The 21810-nt window shown below is 41.6% G+C and overlaps 1 protein-coding gene across 1 annotated transcript in view; it reads left to right on the top strand.

The window, feature by feature from the left end:
• The window catches only part of CDH2 (cadherin 2), a 199542-nt gene that overhangs the window by 11009 nt on the left and 166723 nt on the right, over positions 1-21810 (top strand). Inside the window, exon 2 of the mRNA XM_037025358.2 lies at positions 17658-17772. Within this exon, the coding sequence (XP_036881253.2) occupies positions 17658-17772 (115 nt within the window). The remainder of the gene's footprint in view (positions 1-17657; positions 17773-21810) is intronic.

The raw sequence follows: 21810 nt of genomic DNA, 5'->3' as shown, positions 1-21810 counted from the left end.
TATAGCCTCTCTTTATCAGGAGGAGGATGGAGGAAAGGAGTAAATGTCTTTTTGACTTGAAGTCTTCAAGCAAAAAGTTTGGGTGTTAATAATATTAATCTTTTCAGTGATGATTCTTAATATTTTCTCTGAGCTTCCTAGTGACTCACTTCTCCATAAGGTTCCACCCATGTTTATTTTTAATTTTAAAAAGGTACAGTTGAGGGGTTATAATGCCATAGCTGCTAGTTTTCCAGCTATGTTCAGTGCATCTTTGGGTACAGTCGACCCACTTTCCTGTTTGTGTAGGTTGTTGAAGGTCTGAGAGGTTGTCGTGAAGGCTGTAGAGTCCCATACTTGTCCCCAGATCTTTATTTCTAGGGGCCTTTTACCTCCTTTTACAGTGATTGTTAGGTAGATCCAGATTCCAGGTGGAGGATTCCATAAAAATGCTGAGGGCTAAGGAATCAGATTCCGTATGGCCCTCCAAGGATTTGTGTGCTTCAAGGCAGCTCTATTGTTTATTCTCTTCCCTGTGTGGACTTTATTTTACAGTATTTAAAAAGACTGTACTCTTTATGTGGCCTTAGCTTATTGATGCATAATTTGTATTTCACTGATATTTCACCTTTGCATATAGTTTTTCTATCATAAAAGTAATTATTTACATACAGTGTTTGCATTTGGGGCATTAAATTTCATGTATAATTCTGTCTTTTCTGTTTGAAATATACTTAGAACATTTGGGGAAAATATCGTAACCATTGATTTAATTTACAAATTGATTTATAGTTGAGTACCTTGTAAATGAAGCTGAATTATACATGTTTTAGTTTTGTTCCTCCCACTTATTTAAGGCCATTTTAGAGCCATGTTTATGGCCTAAAAAGCACTTTTGAAAACAGTGTGGTTACTTTTTCTAGTATTTGTGTATGTGTAATGGATCTTGTCAAAATTGTAATTCCTTATTTTATGAAGTCTTAGTTCTCCAAATTTAAATAAGTTTTAAAAATGTGTATGATGTGTTCCGGAATACTACTCTGGTGGGTGAACCAAGAGGTAAATTGAGATTATCTGCCTCTGAACACAGTCTTTTCAAGCCTGATACTATATATGAAATTGTGTTTATCTGTTTATATTTTTACATTAAGATAATTTACTTATCTGAAATATATTTTTATATGTAGTATGAGGTGAGGGATCTTGCCTTACTCTAACCTCCAAATTTTATACATATAAACACATGCACAGAGTAACACATGAATGGCTGTCATTTTTTGAATAAAACTTATGTTTTTCTGAGCTGCAATGCTTCCTTTATTAAGTTTAACATTTCCGTAGATTTTTGGATCTTATTCTTTTGTCCTGCTCCACTTGTATTGATTTCATTACCTGGAGAGGTCGAGTGGCACCATGGTTAAGATTGGGGATTCTGAGCTGGACCCTGTTTGTACCCTGGCTCTGACACTTGTTTGTTGTGTGAATTTGGACAGCATACTTGATGTTTCTATTCCTCAATATCCCCATTTTACAAATGGGGTTAGTAAATAGTATCTATCTTAAGGTTGTTATGAAGAATACCTGGAATAATATATATATATAAATCATTAATAAAAGTGCTGATAACTTGTAACTCTGGACTACATCCAGTGGTCCTTACACTGCATTTGGAAGCTGCAACTGAACGGCACATATTTTAACATTCCTCCGTGAACTCTAACAGATGTTGTCTAGGCTGGTACAATAGGGAAAGGGGTTAATATATGGAGTGTTATTCTGTCAGCGATTTGATTTGGGAATTAGAGGTAATCAAACAGGAACTATTCTGGTATCTTCTAGGTCTGTCTCTTTGCTTCTGTGATTAATTTCTTTAATGTTCTGGTATGAATGCAAGCGTGTGCATGGTGTGTTTAGACTAGCCAGGAACCAGCATAAGGTACTCAGTCTCTGAATACTTTTAACATGTTGATGAGGACCCAGTAAAGGGGAGAGGGTTGAGGGTAATGTTATCACATTGGTTGATACCAGCACAGAGCCTGTAACAACAGAGCTGAAGATAGATTCATTGTTCTTGTACATGCTGATGATTTATTGACCATTAGATGCAGGAAATGTTGCTTTTAACTTAGTTTCTGTCTATCTTAATAGTAGTACATCATTTTTGAGTAATTAATATGTGCCAGACACTGTCCAAAGTACTTTATATGTATCAACTCATTTAATTCACAGAAACCATTTTACCCATGATACCAACGCACAGATACTTTAAACGAAGGTGCCCAAAGTTATTTGGTTAAGTGATGGATCTAGAACTTAAATGCCAGGTGTCTGACGTCAGAGCCTGTGTTCCTAGATTTGATATTTATTCAAATGCAGGTAAAAAAAAATGAAGGCAGATTGGCATCTGGTTTTCTCTTGTATATGTATGAAGTTCAACCTGTTTAAAAACGTTTTCCTACTGAAAAATGTGGTACATGTAGAGGAGTGTATAAACTATATATGCACAGTCTAAACCATAGTTAAAGTATGAGAAACATGTCAGTGTAAATACCAGTCAGATTAAGAGGTAGAATATTGCCAGTGCCTCACAAGTCCCCAGAGTGCTCTTCTCGTTCCCCTTGTCCCTCCTGCAGGTAACCACTCTCTTCATTTTCTAATAATTATTCATTGCTTTTCTGTAGTTTTATCACCTCTCTATTTTCCATATATATACATATATAGAGAGATGTGCTTATATGAATGCATGTATGTATCATGTATGAACACATAAACATACCATGCATATGTGTGTATGTTGTGTATATATATATATATATATGTATATCTGTAATGTATTTTTTGTAATTTGCTTCTGCTCAGCATTTTGTCTGTAAGAGTCATTCTGTTGAATTGTGTAGCATAATTTGCTCATTTTCACAGCTCTAGGGAATTCATGCTGTTATTGCAGTACAGTTTATGTATTTATTGCTGATAGGCTCGTGTGTGTGGCTTCAGAACTTTGTTGCCGTGAACATTCCTGTACACGCCCACAAGCATAAGGGCCAGGCTTACTCCAGGGCTGCAGCTCCCCACCTTAGCTGTCTAAGAATCACGCGAAAGCTTGTGTAAGGTTGACTTCTGGACCCACCCTCTGAGCTTCTGATTCAGTAAACCTGTGGTGGTGCCTGAGAATCTGCATGTCCAGCAAGCTCCCAGGTGGTAAGCTATTGGTCTACTCTGGGGTATATACCAAGGAGTAGGATTACAAACCATGCACATGTTTGTCTTTACAAGCTAATCCAAGAGTGTTTTCCAAACTGCTCACCAGCACCATGTACCTATTTTTTTTCCCCATAGTTTTAGTATATGTGTTAGAGTCAAGGTTTAAAAGTCTTTAATGATCTAGTGGACTTCATAATGGTGTCTCTCTTTGGTTTCAGTTCGTATTCTTCTAGTTACTACCAAGGTGGAGATTGAGATTGCTTTTGTATGTGTGTTGGTCTTTGTGTCTTCCTGGAGGTGTCCGTGCACCCAGGCCTGTTGAATAAGTCTCAGAACTTGTCTGATTTGGCCTTACTGTTCGTTGTGCATTCCCTTTGCCTAATGTTTTCAGGTATGGCTTGTGTGGTGTGTTTCCAAGAATCGTGAGCCTTTCTGAAAGCTGCCTTGCAGTTCAATCTAGTATTTGTGGAGTCTTCGCTGTGTGTATGGCCAAGCCCTTTATCCTCATTGTCTCATGTAACCCTCGCATCGGCGGTCCCTGGAGATAGGTAGGCAGGCATCACAGTCATTATGCTTTTCACTGATTGCTGAAGGAAGCCTGGCTTAGCTCAGTCACCCAAAGGCACACTTTTAGGAGGTGGCCAACAGGGGCTTGAACAGTGTTTTATCTCCCTGGTGACAGCCAGTTCCTTGGATTAGATGCAGTGGAAACAAGATAAATCTATCTATCCAAGATTTGGAAGGATGGCAGGCTGGAGAAGGATTTGGACTTTGGGACGAAGGCGGCCTGAAGGAACTCAGTTTCAGGGAGTAAACTTTGGCCTTATGAATGGGGAATTCTAACAGACTGAGCCAGAACTAGCACAGGCTGCTGCGGAAGAAGGCAGTTTCTGTCACTGGCCACCTTGGCGGTGATATTAAGAGACTGAAAATAAGTGATGAGTGGCTGGCATCTCTGTAAGCTGCCCTGCTTTTCCTGACCTCAGGCCGTCTTGGCCCAGAACTGTTGTTGCCCAGGAAGCCAATGTGCCTATGTCTTCCCGTTCCCAGCACTTGGGCACCCCAAGCACTTAAAGAGACTCGGTTGTTTGCTGGCAGCCCCTCTGTGACCAGCCTTCCTGTTGGTGTTATTTGACCTGGCCTTTTTTATCTTTTAGTTATTGTTTTTGAGGAGTCAGTGATATTGAGATTTTACAGGTAATTTCAGTGTCTTTAAAAACCTAATAGAGTGCTTCTTATTCATCCAAGTTCTGCACAAACAAGGCAACAGAGTTAGCAGATAGAGAACCAAATAGAACCTTTATCACTGACAAAGACAAGGGTGGAGAATTTATTTAAATGCTTAAATAAATTCAATCTCAGAATTAACTCTCTGCTAATCTCCCATCTTTACAATGCTGGATGAGGGCCAGGCTCTCACCCAGGGATCCTGCTGCAGTGAGCTCACCTCCAGCGTAACGGCATCTGCACTGTAGAAGCAGGCTGCCTCCCAGCAGAAAAAATGACAAGGGACTGGACTCTGCAGCCCAGCTGTTCAGTGCCGACTCAGCGGAGAGGCCAGGGGCGGTGTTGCTGGTGTAGGTCCCTCTGCCTGGGGGTGGGGAACCAGGGCCCCACTGACCATGGAGACTTTGGATTGACCATTAACCGCTGCGTTCATGCTCTTTACCATCAACTGTGTGTCCTCCCTGAAGAGCAGCAGCCGCCCTCAAATGGGCATCTGTCACTCCCAGCCCTGTGAAGTTTTAGAAGACCAATAGCTTTACTTTCTAAAAAATCTTCAAGCCTGATGGGCATGCAAGATGATCATAGCAGTTGTCAGCCTACAGAGTTGGAAGGCTAACCAGTCCTGATCCTAGAAAACTTAGCCCAGGGGAAATTGTGACCCTGAAGCTTGACCTTAAGCATTGCCCAGGGACTCTGACAGAGAGCCCCTGATCTCTGGAGGAGGGACTCCCAGTGTGCAGAGAAAACCTTCCCCAGGTGAGCCTTTCCCAAACGCAAGTCAGGCCCGGCCTCCTGTCATCCGTGACTTTTGAACTAAACACAGAGTTCGAAGGAGAAATGAAGACTGACTTAAAGATACTGGATATACTGGATGAGAAGGAAAGGCACCTAGGAAAAAGACAGGGATCGCCACCATCGATATCCTAAACTTTATGTGGAGGTGGCAGTACCTCAAATGCCAGCTTTCTGAAGGGAAACCCAGAAGGCACCCTTGGAGCCCCTCCCCCAGGCAAATACAAAGTGCTAAATTTAACCTTCCCCTGGGAGCCTCTCCCTCAGGATGAGGTCGGTTTGCAGCCAGCATGCTGAGACCGCCTCCCATGGCTTTCCCCGGGGTCCTGGAGACAAAACAGCCACGTCATCGGTGTGCTTGGTCATGTCCTGTGGGTGCTGTGGGACCCACTGTCTTGGGAGATGTGTTTTCAGTCTCTTGCTCTTGCTGTGGTCTTGCTTTGGCCAAAGAAGGCCGTTTTCAAGGGAAGATTTCTTTTTCATTTGTGAAGACTGGCCCAGTCTGGTGGAGGCTGCCCCGTGAGCTTGTGGTCAAGTTCGGAGAATCCAAGATGCGCCTTCCTTTGCCTCTGCATGCAGAACAGGATTTGCGCGGCCAGTCTGGTATTGCCTTATGGACCTGCCATTGATTTAAGCTGAGAACCTTTATAGGGGTCCTGAATTCACTGGCCTTTAAAAAATAGCGAGTATTGTTCTCACTAGTCTTTAGGCAGGAGGTGTTGAGCTAGTCTCTTTTCTCTGTTCTCAGCTGTCTCTGCTTGTCCAGGTCTGGGACCCTTGGGCACCTCCAGGAGGTATGAGGTGCTCAGACTTTGTCTGAGGCAGCCTGCAGTAGGCCCCCCAGCAGAATTGTTCATCCCCTGGCCAGTTCACTGTGTGTCCTGCCTCTTTCCCAGGATCCGTGTCCTGCAGCTTTTTTAAGGTCCACTGCCTTTGTTCTAGGCCCTACCTCTGTGGACAGCCACTTTCCTGGAGAATAACCAGCATATGTTCTGGTCACATGTCAAGATCAAAATACCCTGTGGTTTTGGAATTAAAGCCTCTTGATGTTAAAAGCTACCTGCCCGACTATAAAAACCAGCCACACTGTACAGTCAAGGCTGCAAACCACCACATTAAGGAGCAAGCAGGGCCTGGGAAGGCACCGGTTCCCCTGGTCACACTCCATCACCACCATGAGCATTTTCTTCCCAGGATTCCTTTTTGATTATTTCTCAAGGTCCCCAGATAGTATTCTAAATGCAAGTCTCTGAAGGGGCCCAATAGATGGGACCTCTCCTCCCTGATCCATGTTTTGAACCAAGTAAAATATAAGCCGGAAGAGCCAGCAGTTCAGAAAGAAAGACCTCACCGTGTCCTCATAAGAGTGGGCTGGTCTGTTGCTGGTATAGACCCCAGGATTGTACACCCATGCTCTCTGAGTTGTGGGCTGTGCAGGAACACTCCCCCCACAAATGCTGCAGGGCATCTGCATATGCCCAACTTGGAAAATGAGATCACCACGCCTGTTTGCTAAGGGCCAGTGACTCCCAGGTGGGAGGAGTGCGGGCCAGGGCTGGGTACCAGCTGCCCAGGCTGTTCTTCCGAATTCAGCCTGCGGGTGAGTTCATCCATCCCTCGTCTCTTGGGTAGCAGTTCACAGGCTTCTTGTGTCAGGACTCTTTCACACTCTTCAAAACTAGTGAGGCCCTGTGAATGTTTATAACGCGCTAAAATCTACCAGTGTCTGGCATGCTAGAAATTAACATGAGAAAATTATGTAATATTTATTTTCCTCATTAAAAAATATTCAACCCATTACATATGTAACATAAATACCAGTTTTTATGAAAAATAACTATTTTCAAAAGCAAAAATGAAATTTGTGGGAAGAGAATCATTATGCTTTTATTTGAGGAATCTCCTTAGTATCCGACTTAATAGAACACAGCTGGTTTCCTATGCCTTGTTTTTCATTTACTTTGTGAAAGGGCCACACATCACCACGCCTCTGGTAAAGTCCACTTTGTATGTTTGAGAAGTTGAGAGGGAAAAAGAAAATAATGTTATTATATTATGGAAACAGTTTTGCCTTTTTGGATCCCCTGGAAGGATCTTGGGAGACCCCTAGGGCCACACTTTGAGAATGCCATTCAAGGCCTGACTGATGGGTGGGAATACTGATGGAAAGAGGTGGGAATATTACATCAGCACTTTCCTTCCACATGGAAAGGAGCTTCAGGAGGGGAAGAAGCGTGCCCCTCAACAGGTTTCACAGTGAATCTGTTTAAAGGCCAGACATTCTCTCGACTGCCCCACATGGAAAACGTGCGAGGCCTCATCCCCCAGTGGAAGCTGGCCACTCTGTGGCCTCTGGGGGGCTTGCAGGGCTGGTGGTTTACTTTTTTATTGTTTAACCTATTGAGGCAGCCTTTTAGGAGAGCCGCTGCCTCAGGAGCAAGCTCAGGAATGGCTTTGAACTCTGCTGTTAGTGACTGTGCCCTTTTCCCCCTGCACTGCATTTCTGGGAGCTGTGCTCTGAAGTTATTTTCTCACCAAAACAATGGCATAATTGGGTTGGGTTTATCTTATGAAGGACTCCAAATTAGACAAATCATGCCTATCACCAGTTCTGCAAATTAAATCAGAGTTATGGGGTCTGTAAACATCTATAACTGATTTTAAAAAGTGAAACTATGGTCCAGGTGTTTTGAAATAGGTCTGATAGTTCATGAATAGAAAGGAGTGTGGCTAAAAGACAGTGCACAGCCTATGGCAGACTCAGTTACTCCCCCATCACCTACTGAGAATTGATATATTTGCCATGATCTGTATGTATGGATATTTTTCATGTCTACTTTTAGAAGAGTTTGGCAGTGGGGGAACTTTGTGTGACTTAAAAAACAAGAGGTTTACCAAAGTTTGACTTGTTGCCATTTTCTCCCCAATTTTTTCCAGAGTCAACAGACACAGTGAAACTCTTTGCTAATAATTATGTGTAAAAAGTTATTTGTTAATATTTGTTAGCCTTTATCATATCATACCACAGTCATATCTGAGAACCATATTTTAGAGAAAAATTCGCAATGACAACAGGTAGATCTGTACCTGGCTGTAAATCGTATTGGACAGTTTCTAGCCCTTAGCCAGGTAGGCATTCTGTCTGTGGGTGTGGGTGCCTCCTGATGACTTTCCTGGTCTCCTGATGAAGGGTGGTCCCTGAAGCCACTGAGTGCTGGCATGTACCATCCCCAAGTCGGCAGCTAAGTGACCTCAGGCAGGTTCCTTTCCGTTGGCTTCTCAGCCTGCACAGCAGCGCTGGTAACAGTACCGCCCTTGTGAGGTGGTTGTGAGGGCTGTCGAGACATGATGGGCAGAGAGCGCTGTACCCGGCTCCTGGCCCACGGTCTGCACTCAGTGGCTATTCGCAATCACCAAAATTCAGTGCATTAGCTAATGAGTTTGCCGGTTGATTATAAACACAGTATTGTACTGTTTGATGATATTTTGAACATTGTCTATAAGCACGTTGCAGTCTCTGGTGACTGCATTGAGCTGGTGGGGCAAAATCAATCTAAGCCAGGATCGGCCATGTCTACCGAATTGCCTTTGGCTCCTCTGGAACTTGTAGTGGCAGTTTAATTGCATCACCGGCTCAGGCCATTATGTGAGCCCCTACATCGTGATAGTGTTGTATGTCTACAAGGCAAGTCAGTCTATAGGCAGCGTGATGCTGGTCACTCCATTAAGCATCCTGGGCACTTACTGGTGAACTCCTGTCTGTCTTCTGGGGCTCCACTCCATAAAGCCTTGATGCCTAGGAAGCCCCCTCTCAGAGGGCCCAAGGACACAGGGATTGCACAGCTGTCTGTGATTTTCCTTTGCTATATGCTTGTATTTGTTCCAAGGCTTTGCTAGGTTCTCCTGAGAAGTTGACATTCCCATTCACATTTTGTATGTGCAGCTCAGAAGTTTGTCAAGCTGTTGTACTGTGGTTCTGTCTTCTAGCTCAGAGTTCAATTTCAGCAGAGTCACTGGGTTGTTGGGCTGGCATCAATACTATTATTTGACCATTCTCTTTGACTTCACTTGATTAAAAGAAATGAAAATGACAAAGATAAAAGTACTGATACTAGAGGTATTTAGAAACCCATCCAATTATACAATTGAAGCAAAGATGGAAATAACTAGGTGGGTCACAGGGGACAACTTGTGGCCTTAGTCAAGTGTTCTTTGCACCTAAGCGGGTCTAGATTGTATCAAAAAGGCTAGAAAATTAAGGAACCCATTCAAAATATTGTGCTTTCCCTCCAGGATAGCACATGACAAAGCAGAAATATCAAAGTCTGGGTTTAAACTTTGCACATTTTGAGCATGTTTCCAGGGATATGAAATTCAAAGTCAGTAGCATGACTGACACAGAAAATTCTTTAAAGGGTGTCGGTAGCTCTTGAATAATCTTCTTAACATAGCCTCACATCGTGGATGAAATTCTGTGAAATATAAAGATTCTGGAAAATGTAATTGTATGGTAATAAATTGGATTAAAAATAAAAAATTCATCATGCAGAATTGGTCTTGAACAGCTCCATTATTTTATAGCCCATACCCTGCTAAACACTTGACAAATGTCCCCACTAACTGTTTACATTTCGCTTATGTCATTTGGAAGAAACAGCTGTGTAACAAAAGTATTGCCGTAGTTAGCCCCGCTTCCTCTACCACACTGGCCAGCCCCACCCCACCCCGCCAGTCACATGTTAGGAAAGGAATTCCAGTTTTTTTTATTCATGTTTGAATGGCTTTTTATTTTTTGTCACTTTAGGTTCCTTTCAGTATTTGTACTTTATAAAATTCTTTGTAAATATTTCTCAGGTACCCTTGTAACAAAGAGATGAAAGTCCACACAATAGTACAACAGCATATTGTAGTCATAGCTAAGCTTCATCTTGTTGGGAATCAGGAATTACTTTTAACCTCTTTATATGCTTCACTATAGTCCTGTGAGGCTGCTACTTATTATCATTATCATCATCAGTGGCAGGATTATTATTATATTACAGGGGAAGAAACCCGAGGTACAGATGAAGTTACATAGCTTGTCAAGGTAGCACAGGAAGTGTGGAGACAGGTCACAGCTAAGCAGCTTTGCTCCAGAGCCTTGTCCTAAACACTGCCCGTATTTCCATAAAGAAGGGAAACAGTTCAGTAAGAGGAAGTTTACAGCTTCGTTGACTGCAATTGATAATCTACTTCAGAGTATTTTCTTTGTTACTGAGTTCTGACTATAGACTATCTATCTGGGAGGGAAAAAAGGAAGAGATCATTGCTTTGGGGAAAAACATCCAATGGATTAAATTTAAGAGTTTATGATAAATGACAGAGCCTAAGTTTTAGTTAGGCAGTCTGCAGAGCCAGAAAGAAAAGATAAGATTCCATGAGGTTTGGGCTGCTTTCCTATGTGACAAGTTTAGCCAATAATCATTAATGATCTTGATCAGGAAGAAGATGAAACAGTCTGCTGTGGCTTCAATAGGATATTCAAGAGCTTGGCTTTAGGAACAACTTGGAGGAAATGGGAGAGCAGAGCCGGTGGCCAAGGGTGACGGAAAAAGAATCACGATAAGGGGAACCTAACAGAGCCATGGGCTCAGGGCTGTACAGCCCACAGTATTGAGACTATGGAAATATTTTAACGTGAAAAAAAAGCCATGTCGCTGTGAGTTCAGAACCGGAACAGATGGACTAATAGCAACAGGCAAGCAGAACTCCTCAACTCCTATTACACTTCTGTCCTTTTCTGACAAGGGGGTCGATCTTCAGCCTGCGAAGAGTAGAGCAAATACTTGTAAGAGGAAATTGAAACTCAAGGTAGGTGCGCTGATTGTGTGAGAGCAGAACAGCACTAAATTAGTTCAGATTCCCTGGCCAGCATGAATTTCGTCTTGGTGGGCTGAGAGGACTTGCTGACTGCTGTAATCTTTGGAGGATTGTAGAGAGGAGCAGAATTTCTAAAGGACTAGGGATGGAATTATGTCAACTAGAATCATAACAAAAATAGAATCAAGAAGGTGTGATTTTCAGACCAAAAAAATAGAGAGCCCCTTGCTGACCTGGTGCAAAATACTCAAATCAGTCATTTTGAAAGGATGTCTTTGGGGTTTTGATTTTCAGATGTTCACAGTAACTAGGAGACAGCATGGGATTGTGGAGAACAGATAAAACAATTGCTTCTTTATTCTTCTTTGTCTTGTTAAGTTATTAGATTTGAATATAGGGCAAAGAGGTAGATATGCCAAACCTGGAGCTCAGAAAGGTGACAGGCTGGGTGTGTGGCCATCAGGTGTTGCACAGGTATTAGTAACTATACCGGTTTATCTACCACATGTCTTGAGATTCTGTTTTAGTGAGTCTTGGTTTTGGACCCACGAATCTGTGTTTTAGACAAGATGTCCCAGATTACTCACTATGCTCAGCAAGTCTGGGAACAAGACACACTGTGAGCTGGATTCATGTTGTCACACTAGTGTTAATACTGCTATTACTAAACTGCTTCATTGAGTAACCATGTGCCAGACACTATCCTAAGTACACGTGGGTTCACCTGCCCATGTTGGGGTGGTGGTGGTGGTGTCTTTACTGTGATATAGGTGAACCATGACATTCTGAAGTCTCACAGGTAGTATGCTGTGGAGCGGAATTCAAATGCAGGCCATCTGGCACGTCAAAAGTCCACACTCCATGTGATCCACAGACCCCCCTCTCCGCCCGCTGGCATGCTCCAGGAGCCTGGCTTATGGCTCCCTGTTGGTGGAAAGGCTAAGTCTGGCCATGTTCACACCTGTCTGCAGCATCTGACTAACATCTTTACAAAGACATTGGGTGTCTCGTTAGACGTTTTGCTACAGAGAACTGGGAGGAGAGACTAAACCTAGATGGGATTACTGGTTGGTCCGGATGAAATCTCGGAAGGTCATGTGTAAATTTGCTGCCCCTTGAGCCCTAATCAGGGGCAAAGACACTGGAAATCAGGACTTAAGAGTTTTCTTTAAAACAATCGGGATTGCTTGGGTTACCCACAGCTCCATATAAATCAAGACCCTTGTCAAACTGCACCTTTTGCCTGGAATGCCCTTTTTCTTCCTCCTTTCTCCTCCTGGCAAATTTTGAATCATCTTTAACGAGAGCCTAAATGCTCCTTCGGCTATGAAGTCTTCAGATTCCTGCCGGCAGATTAATCATCCTGCTCTCTGCATTGGCACCTGACTCCTGACGTTACCGTTTTGCCCGTTGTCCTCCTTAGTTTGTGCCGCTCACGTCCACAGTCGCTTGTCTGGAAATGGGGGAGGGCATCGGTGCCCCCTGGCCCCCTCAGCACACCCTGGCAGCCCCAACTGCCCGTGTGCTGATGGTCTACCCCTCCCTCGTGCCTGCAGCCCCGTCTGATTCAAGTCTGTGTCTAACTTGTACCCCAGCTGTGTCTCATTCATCCCCTCCTTCCCCATTTCCCACGAAGCATCAGAGAATTCTCTTATCAAACACAATCTGCCTGTGCTTAAAATCTGTGCCTGGCTCCCTGCAGCCAACAGGATAACCTCAAGCTCCCAACTGTTTATGATCTAACCCCATCTAACTCTTCAGCCTCAACTTTTGACTTCCTCCCTTGATTCATGGACTCCGGTGACACTGAACTAACTCATTGTCATTCCTCAGGCAGTGTGCTGTTTCTTGCTGCCTTGTTCCAGCTCAAGCAGTGACCGCCCGGCATGGCTTCCTGCCACCCCAGCCTCTGGGCTGCTCCCGGGTTCTGCTTGGGAGGCCCCCCGGCTCCTGCAGACCTCTGCCTCCCAGGCGCCCTGTTCTACTGCAATTACTTCTTTATTTTGCTCTCACATTAAACCTTGAACTTCATAAGGGCAGAGGCCATCTGTCCCAGTTTCCAATGGCTAGTGGACACTCCATACTTGTTTCTTGAAAGAATTGCTTTGTAATTGTTCAACTTGGAAAGACTGTAAGGTTAGAATCTTGCCTCTTCCTCTTGCTGGATGTGAGGTCTTGAATATTTCCCTGCACCTCTGAGTGAGAACCTATTTACTTACTTGTAAAGTTGGGGACATTTCACCCCCTCAAGGGGCTATTGTGAGCGTTAAGTTAGAGAGCGCAGTGTCTTACAAAACTTCACATACTATCCCAGGGATCTGCAGACTGCAGTACTGATGCCTGATTTGTATGGCCAACAATGTTGCTCACATTTCTGAAGGCTTAAATGTTTAAAAAAAAAAATAGAAGAGTATTTTTTGACACTTGAAAATTAAATGAAATTCAAATTTTGTTGTCCAGAAAAGAAGTTTTATTTGAATGAACAGAGCCATGTTCATTCATTTCTCATTGTCTGACTGCTTTTGCTGTGTAAGAGCAGAGCGGAGTGATTTCAGCAGATATCCCAGGGCCTGCCAAGCCTCAAATATTTACTCTCTGGCCTTTACAGAAGAAAGTTTGCTGACCTCTACATTATTCAAATATTAAGAAACTGCATGTTTTCTGAATACTGTTTTTAGAAATATGAATACACAGTCTCCTCCACACACGACAGGGACCTTTTTGAGGGGACGTTCCTCTCTTTGAGCTTCTGGGACCTCATCCTGGGCTTGGCAGAGTGAACAGTTACATTGGAGGTGAGCCCAGCCACAGGATTTTGGTTTTTTGAAAAGGAGGATGTTCCAGTAAGAGCATGGTGGGCTGATTAAAGATATAGCTTCCCACTGCTGAGGGTGTTCAAAGGTAGGTGGACACCCCTTTGTGGTGCGTTGCTGTAGGACAGGGTCTCCCACCCTTGGTCCTGGTGACGTTTCGGGCTGGGGCTGTCCTGTGCATTGTGTGACGGTTGGCAGCATCCTTAGCCTTTAGCCTTTGGAAGCCATGGGTGCCCACCTCCCAACTGCAATAACCAAGAGTGTGTCTAGACATCACCTGACATCCCCTGGGGGCCCCACGGTGGTAGCACACTCCAGCCCTAGCTATGGGTTAGTCTAGAGAATTTTCAGTGCCCTCAAGGCTATTGCCACCAGAGGCTGCGCGAGTGCAGTCAGCTGCTCTAGTTGGAGGGTGTTGCCAGCTCTGGGGTCTCCCGAAATCTCAGGCCTCGTACCAGCCCCAGCCTCGGAGGGTTGCTGTGAGCAGTAAGTGAGAAGCCGATGTGCAAGCACAGGGCTTGGCACCAGTAAGCCAGCATTGTCTTCCATTTGGAGATTTTGTTTATTTTAGTGCTTCTTGTTTGTTTTTTGAACATTAACTTTGTTATTTTTGGACCAATTTTTAAGAGGGGAAGTTAAAAAATTAATAGGGGGAAACATGTATTTTAATAATTTTATGGAGCCTGTTTTTAAGAAAACAGATTACAGAAGAACACCAGCATGTCATTTTGAGGATCTGTTTTGTCTTGGGGAAGAACAATTTAGAAAAGGTTCAGCTATTTAAAAAAAAATTTGAAAATATCATAAAGTTCTACATGACCCCATGGGTCTTGAAAACATGACTCCCATGGGCAGTTCCTGCATGCAGCCAGCATCTGTTAGAGATGTGCCTTCTGGACATGGGTTCAGGGATTCTCCCAGCCACCCTGTGCAGGCAGGTGCCTCCACCTAGATGAGGAGAATGAGCCATGGCTGAGTAAAGGGCAGCCTGCTGAGGACTGAGGTTCCCTTCTCTGAAATAAGGTGGAGATGGAAACGCAAAAGGAAACCTTCACGGTGTTACCGATGGCCTTGAGGTGGCCTTGAAATCCCACTCCAGATCTGGGTGAGGAGCCTGTTGCTGCTCATTGATTCCCCTGTGTTTGTGCAGATGACCTGGAGAACAAGCTGGTATTGGAGTTATAAAGACACGATTGCAGTTTTTTTCTGGTCTTTAGACTTTATTGATCTCTGGGGCTTGCCTGTAAAACTGCCCGTTTCCCTAATCCAAATGCCCAGGTTGGAATGTGGCCTGTTTGCTGCCTGCTCCCCTTTGTTTACCCCTGGCCTGCTGCCCCTGCAGAGCTCTGCTCCACCTTCCTCCCTGGGTGGGAACCTGCCCAGCCTCCCCTATGGAAGCCTGGGCTGGAGGTAAGAGGCCGACCTGTCAATGGGACAGATATATACACGTTGGCCCACTGCATACAGGGAACTGAGAACTGCCCCTCGCTTGTTTGCTTAGCTAAAAAACAAATCTTCCACTTGGTGTCTGCTCTGCGCCAGTTCCACTCTAAGGGCCTGAATATTTATAACTGGCAAGTATCACAATATTGCCTAGGGTCCTAAACTCGGCAGGTGTTGGAAGCCCACCTTCTTAGCCTCTATTACTTGTTCTTCAGGAAGGATGTGCAGAATACAGGATATACAGGGAATAATGAAATGTGCTCCTCTGTGCCTGTGCACAGCGTCACCTTTTACTCTGTTTGCTTTCAGTTCTTTTGGAGAGAAATGAATTATTACAAATAAAATCAAAGCTTCCTGTATGATCCTTTCTAATGCCTTTCCTGTCTCGCCCTCCCCTGGGATAGCCACTGTTCTAAATTTGATGTTTTTTAATACCTTGTACATTTTCATTACATATATGTTAATAACATTACATACATCTTATTACATATGTCAATAACTTTACATTATCATCTGTCTTTAACCTTTATATTCTAAAAATGGGGTTACCAATCATGCTTTTTTTCCTTTATTTTTTTGCAAGATGCATCCTGCAATGTGCTTGGTCTCTAATCTAAATTTGGAATGCTGCATAGATTTCTGAATTTACAAAAAAAAAAATAACAGTCATCCCCAGGTTGAGTTATAATTAAATTTTCTCTTTCAGTCTTACATGGAAGTTAAAAAAACAGACTTTTTGTTTTGAGATGTGACCCTGTGGATAAATGTAGATGTAGTTTTTCCCTTTTAATGCTGTTGAGTGTTCCCTTCTCTGACTATGTGAAAACTTCCTAGTCCATTGTCCTGGGATGGGTGTTGAGGTCATCTCCAGGTCCTGCTGTTACAGCCGTGCTGCCATGAACACCCCTGCACATGTCAGCTGAGGCTCCCATGGGAGAGTTTCTCTAGGACTGTACCTACCATGTAAGCTAGGATATGTGCACCTTCATTTTTACTAGAATTTTCCAAACTGCATCCCAATGTGACTTTATCAGCTTTCTGTTAACATCTGTATAAAATGATTGTGCTGTATCCTTGACTTGATATGATCCTTTCTTGCATATAATAAACTTAAAACGCTTTGCTAATTTGACAGGTCTGAGCTCATATCTTGCTGCTGCTCCTAATGCTTTTTTTTCCCAGATTAAATACTGTGTTATATTTAACAAAGTTCAAATTTACTTCTTTCTTTATGTTCTCAGATCTGAAAGGAATGGTTTAAATAATAGATCAGTCTGGGTTTTTGCAACTTTAGTATTTGCCAAACTTCACATGCATGATGCAGGTGGTCCTTTAAATGGGAAGCTGCCCTGTGTTGCTTTATTCAGACAATTTGCTCTGAGGTCTGTTTCTTGGGCTGCCCTTTAACCTTGCTTCCAATTTCCAATTGTCCTTATCAGTGCAGACTGCTCCTAAGGTTGGCCCTGCAGCTACTGATATCCCTCCCTCTGCAGCCTTCCTCCACCCTTCCTTCTCCTGTATTTGGACCCCCAGCAGGGCAGGGTAAAATTTCCTGTAACAGATTTAAATGCTGCACAAGTTCTGCTGAGGTCTGGCTGTCCTGTGATGATGTCAGGAGGTTTTGGGAAAAATAGAGAAACTAACTTGGCGGGGGAAGTGGGTGAGTTTTGAGCACACTATACAGGTGACCTTGCTTGGGATGATGAGGGCAAGAGATAATGACTTCCTCATTTTTAAGTATAAAAAGGAAACATTATTGTATTAATCTTTTATATTTTGATGTATTTGTGCCCTTCAAATTAGAGAAAAACTTACTTTTGATTGGTTGGTTTTACTTGGTATGAAATGTGCTATATCCTGAAATAAGTATATTACAATTTTGTTTTTTAATTAATAGGGTATATTGAAATGAACTTCATAGAGAATTAAATGTGAATATAAAAATCTATATACTTGAAAATATACATTTTTCTTGAGAAGTTAAGTTAAATAAAGATGACTATTTGTCGAGGCTAAAAACTATTTGGCTGGCCCCCACCTCCAGGTCCACTTGCTATTCTTCAGTCCCAGTGACCATTTTAATGGAAATATTCAGTCCTTAGAAGAATCTAGAATGTGTATTATTTAGGCTTTACTGGACAAGACAAGTGGGATTTGTTTTTTCTACTCCAGTTATCAAAAAGATTAACCCTTTGCCCTCTACATTCTAACTGTAAACGTTAAGAAACAAAGGGGTTGTTTGTACAAGATAGTTGAAAAAAATGAGGCTTTGTGCCAAGTGGAATGTTTCTTAGCTGAAGGAGGTAGCAATCATTGCACACATTTTTGTTCCTTGTGTTGCAGGCGTCTGTGGAGGCTTCTGGTGAAATTGCATCATTATGCAAGACTGGGTTCCCTGAAGATGCTTACAGTGCCATCTTACCGCAGGATGTGCACGAAGGACAGCCTCTGCTCAACGGTACTGTCTCCAAAGATGTGTTTGTATACATACAATGTCTATGCTTTTAAAACAAATTAGCTGTTAAAAGGTCTCTATGTCATCTCTCCTGTATAGTAAGTATGAGTTTTTTTACAATCAGTATAATGAGGCTGCAGTAACTTTATTTTAGGGTTATAGAAGAGTTCATGAATCACTTCTGTACATAATTGGAAGTTTCTTGATTTATTGAAAACTTGACATTTCTTCCATTTTTAATTTACAGTAGAAACCATTGCACAACTCATTTTTACAGTTTTCTGCATAGGTGTTACTTATTTGAAGGATATTTATCAAACATCTGATTCTAATGGTTTGAAGTTACAGCCAAAATCCACTTAGTATTTTGAATTAAAGAAGTTACTGAGATGTGAAACAGGTTAAACATTAATATGTTGCTATATTATAATGACCAGATTTAGCAAGTAAAGTCATGAGGCAGGAGCACGAAACCATATTTTTGTTATGACATTGTTTATAGAAATTACTAGATAGCGAACTTCATTATAGCATATGTGAATTTCAAATATAGGCTCATCTCCTACTTAAATATGCATTGATTTCATTATAATTATCATATGAAAACTCTTGCCAATAAGACGAGATAAAATCTGAAATAAAATGAGTATCAAAAGCAAAATCATAAAACTCTTTCCTTTGCCTCTAATTGAAAGCAAATAAAATTTTGGTTGGTAGAATGCTCATGGACTTACCATTGCACATAATATTGTTCAAATGTGAAAGCAAGAAGAATTGATTAGTAAGTTGTATTAAATTCTAATTCTCCTCAAATCATGCCTATCTCCGAGGCTGTTTTAGAGAGCTACTTTTAGAAAATCCTTGTAACCTCAGCTAATTAATTTACACAGAGTTCTACCACACAGCCTTAATTGAAGTTTCTCTGCAGACTGTTCCTGCAACAGTACTGAAACCTACCACACACAGAGGACTTGGACATGTAAATGGCCTCCTAGCACCTAAGGTTCTCAGGGGCAGCTCATCACATTATTTTCATTTCTCTTCTAATTGTGCTTTGCTCACACCTATGTGATTTTTCTGAGTTTGACTTTTTAAAGACATCTTCCTCCGCCTCATTACATGGTATTTCAATGAGTAAATGTTAAATCAGTCTGACTCAACACTGAGATGCTATGTCATCTAGCGGGTAATGTTTGACATGATAGAGGTTTAATTCGATCGGAAGTGTATAGGTTCCATGCAGCCTGATCGAGTCCTGCAGTTCTTCTGCGTGTGTCATTTTCTTTAAATCTGTACGTTATATGGTTTCCTAGATCTTATGCTCAGCCTGTAGATATTTTTTGAAGGCTGAAAGAAATATATTGATACATCTCACAATAATTCAGACAGCTAAGAAAAATATCAGTGGAATTTGTGGCATTTTTGCACTTTGTTTTTGAGATTCTTTGTTTTTGAGATTCATTTTTACATGGCTAATGCCTATTCCTAGTTTGTTTGTTTATTCCCCCTAAAAGCATGTTGAATTTTGGTTATAATAAACACATGTCCATCACTAGAAACCTCTGATTTAAGATGAAATACATTGGCATTTTGAATAGTCTTGAAAGTGAAAGCCTGTTTTCTAATTACTAGATGATGCTGGTGAGAGTAGAAATTGGACATAGTTGCTGGCCAACATCTTTTTAGTATAGAAATTTGAGAATCTGCTGGCATTGTAAATGAGAAAGCACTTTTGACTCTGTGCTTTAACCATTACTGGCAGAAGCATGTTATATGATACTCTCCGGTAGAATTTCTATGGTTTTGGTGTGCTCCACTGTTAACCATTTTATTTTTTTAGCCTTTAAAAAAATAACCACTATTTTTCTCACGACACATCATAACATATTTTCTCTATCATTGGTTGAATATGTGAAAGGATACCAGTATCTTAAAGCTAAAATTATCTAGTTTAAAATACTGATTAGTAGAGAAGAAATTTTTTGGAAGAAAAAAGAAAACTTACACAGGCTTTTGTGAAACATCAATGTTCTTTTTACAAGAGTGTTGCCACTGGTTATGTTTCTTTTGGAGAAGTGTTACTTAGAAGAATTCTAGGTTTTTAACTTTTCTGTCTTCTTGGGTTTTTTAGTGGGATGATGAGATAAAGGTGTGTCTAAACACTGAGCCCAAATACCCTGTCGTTATTATGTTCATGAATTCTGTACTAAAGCTGACAGGCATCTATTGCCAGGCCATGATCACTTGTGCCATGGCTTTGTGACTTGCAGTGTTTAAGGAAAGTGGGAATTGTACATGAAAATACACAGCAGTTTTGCTAATGCATTTGCCTCATGTGAAGTTTATTGTATTAAGGTTGACTTCAGAGACCAAGAGCCTGTTGAAATCATGAGTCCTAATTCTTGCTTCCCTTTAATTTCCCATTGATGACATTTTTGTAGAGGAGGACAGTAGTCCAACAGTGTGCAGTATGCTCTTGTAGGATACACCCCGGTGCACTAGACCTTACACAGAAGCTTACCTTTAGGTGTATAGGTGCACAACTGCTGGTTGTTTCTAAAATAATAAGCAACATAATCTTTGTGATGGTGCTTGAAAAACACTGAGTGTTAGATGGAGATACAAGGTGGCATTAGTCATGGTAGAAAAACTGGGTAGAAGAAGTAGGAGTTGTAAAAAGTGGATGATAGTGTAGAGAGCTTCCCTTTCTCCCCAGCACCCTTTTATTTTTTGTGATTGTGTTGACTTTTATCAAAAGAATAGACCCGATAAACTTCCATCCCTCTGGTTTCTCTTCTGGTTTTCATTCTGGAAGAAAACACATCAGTATTTCTCATAAAATCATAAGGAGGGCAAATGTATTTTGCGATCAGCCTTTACATTACATTTCATGTTATGTCATGTTGAATATTTTTGCTCTTTTGAAAATAGCTCTGTATTTAAAGAAATGGCTATACAGGCCTTTGTTCCATTTTGTTAGCAAAACCAAATTCTGCTTAACTGGGCCTCTATTTTTGTCCTTATAGGTTGTTTCCAATTTTTCACTTACATATAGTGCTGTTATGGAGATTTTTTTTACAGAGCTTTGATTTTTCTTTAGGGATATTTTCTTTGGGGATTTATGCTTCAAAGTAGAATTACTAAGCCAAAGGGAATGTAGACTATGATTGTATTTTCTTTTCTTCTCTTTTTTTTTTTTTTGGTGTTTCTATAGGATTCTGCTACAAAGGACTTCAAGTGTGTTGGTTCTTTTCTACATTCTCATTACCATTTAATTTTAAAATGTTTTTCATTTTCCTGTTTCCCCTCAGGTGAAAAACATTCCTTTTTTTTCATCCTGTGGTATTCTCTGTGTTTGCCTTTGTGAGTTAGGATCAATCTTAATATGTTTGGGTAGTCATTTTTGCCTTGCATTTTTCTATTCTCTTTTAAATGCATTTATTACTAGACCCCCTCATTTTACAGATAAGCAAATTGGAGCTCAGAGAAATTACAGGCCTTTCCTATGATGATGCAACTTTAGATTGTAAGCTATAGGTCTGGAACGTTCCAGAACCCAAGTTTCCTGATTCCTAATTAAGTTCTGATGATGTTGATGATAAAAAAAAAAAAACATTATGGTATGTAACCCAGGGAGGAGTGAAAGCTAATGAGAGCTAGCTTCACCATCCTGGGGTTTTGCGGCAAGTTTATCTTAGAGCTGACTGCCTTTATTCCCCCCTCGACCCTATGCCTCGTGAGTTAACAGACATATTTGGGAATTGGTGACTCTAAGGCAAACAAACCCCCTATAATTAAAAAATATCTTTCAGTGATTATCATCATTAGTATTTTGTGCATACCTGTTTACAAACAGAATAATGTTGGGCTTCGGAAAATGATATTTAGTCTTTGATATTTAACTTAAACTCCACTGAACCAGGAAAATCTCTTGTGGTAGCACATTACTTGAAAATGAAATGACTGCAATCATATATTTCCATTCTGTTGCCACAGTGCCTGTGCCACTATGAAATGACAGCCACAGTGTGACGCTGCAGA

The sequence above is a fragment of the Manis javanica genome, chromosome 9 (assembly GCF_040802235.1).
Source record: "Manis javanica isolate MJ-LG chromosome 9, MJ_LKY, whole genome shotgun sequence".
Taxonomy (NCBI): Eukaryota; Metazoa; Chordata; class Mammalia; order Pholidota; family Manidae; genus Manis; species Manis javanica.
The sequence above is the reverse complement of the archived record's forward strand: the minus strand, read 5'-3'. Positions and strand labels throughout refer to the sequence as shown.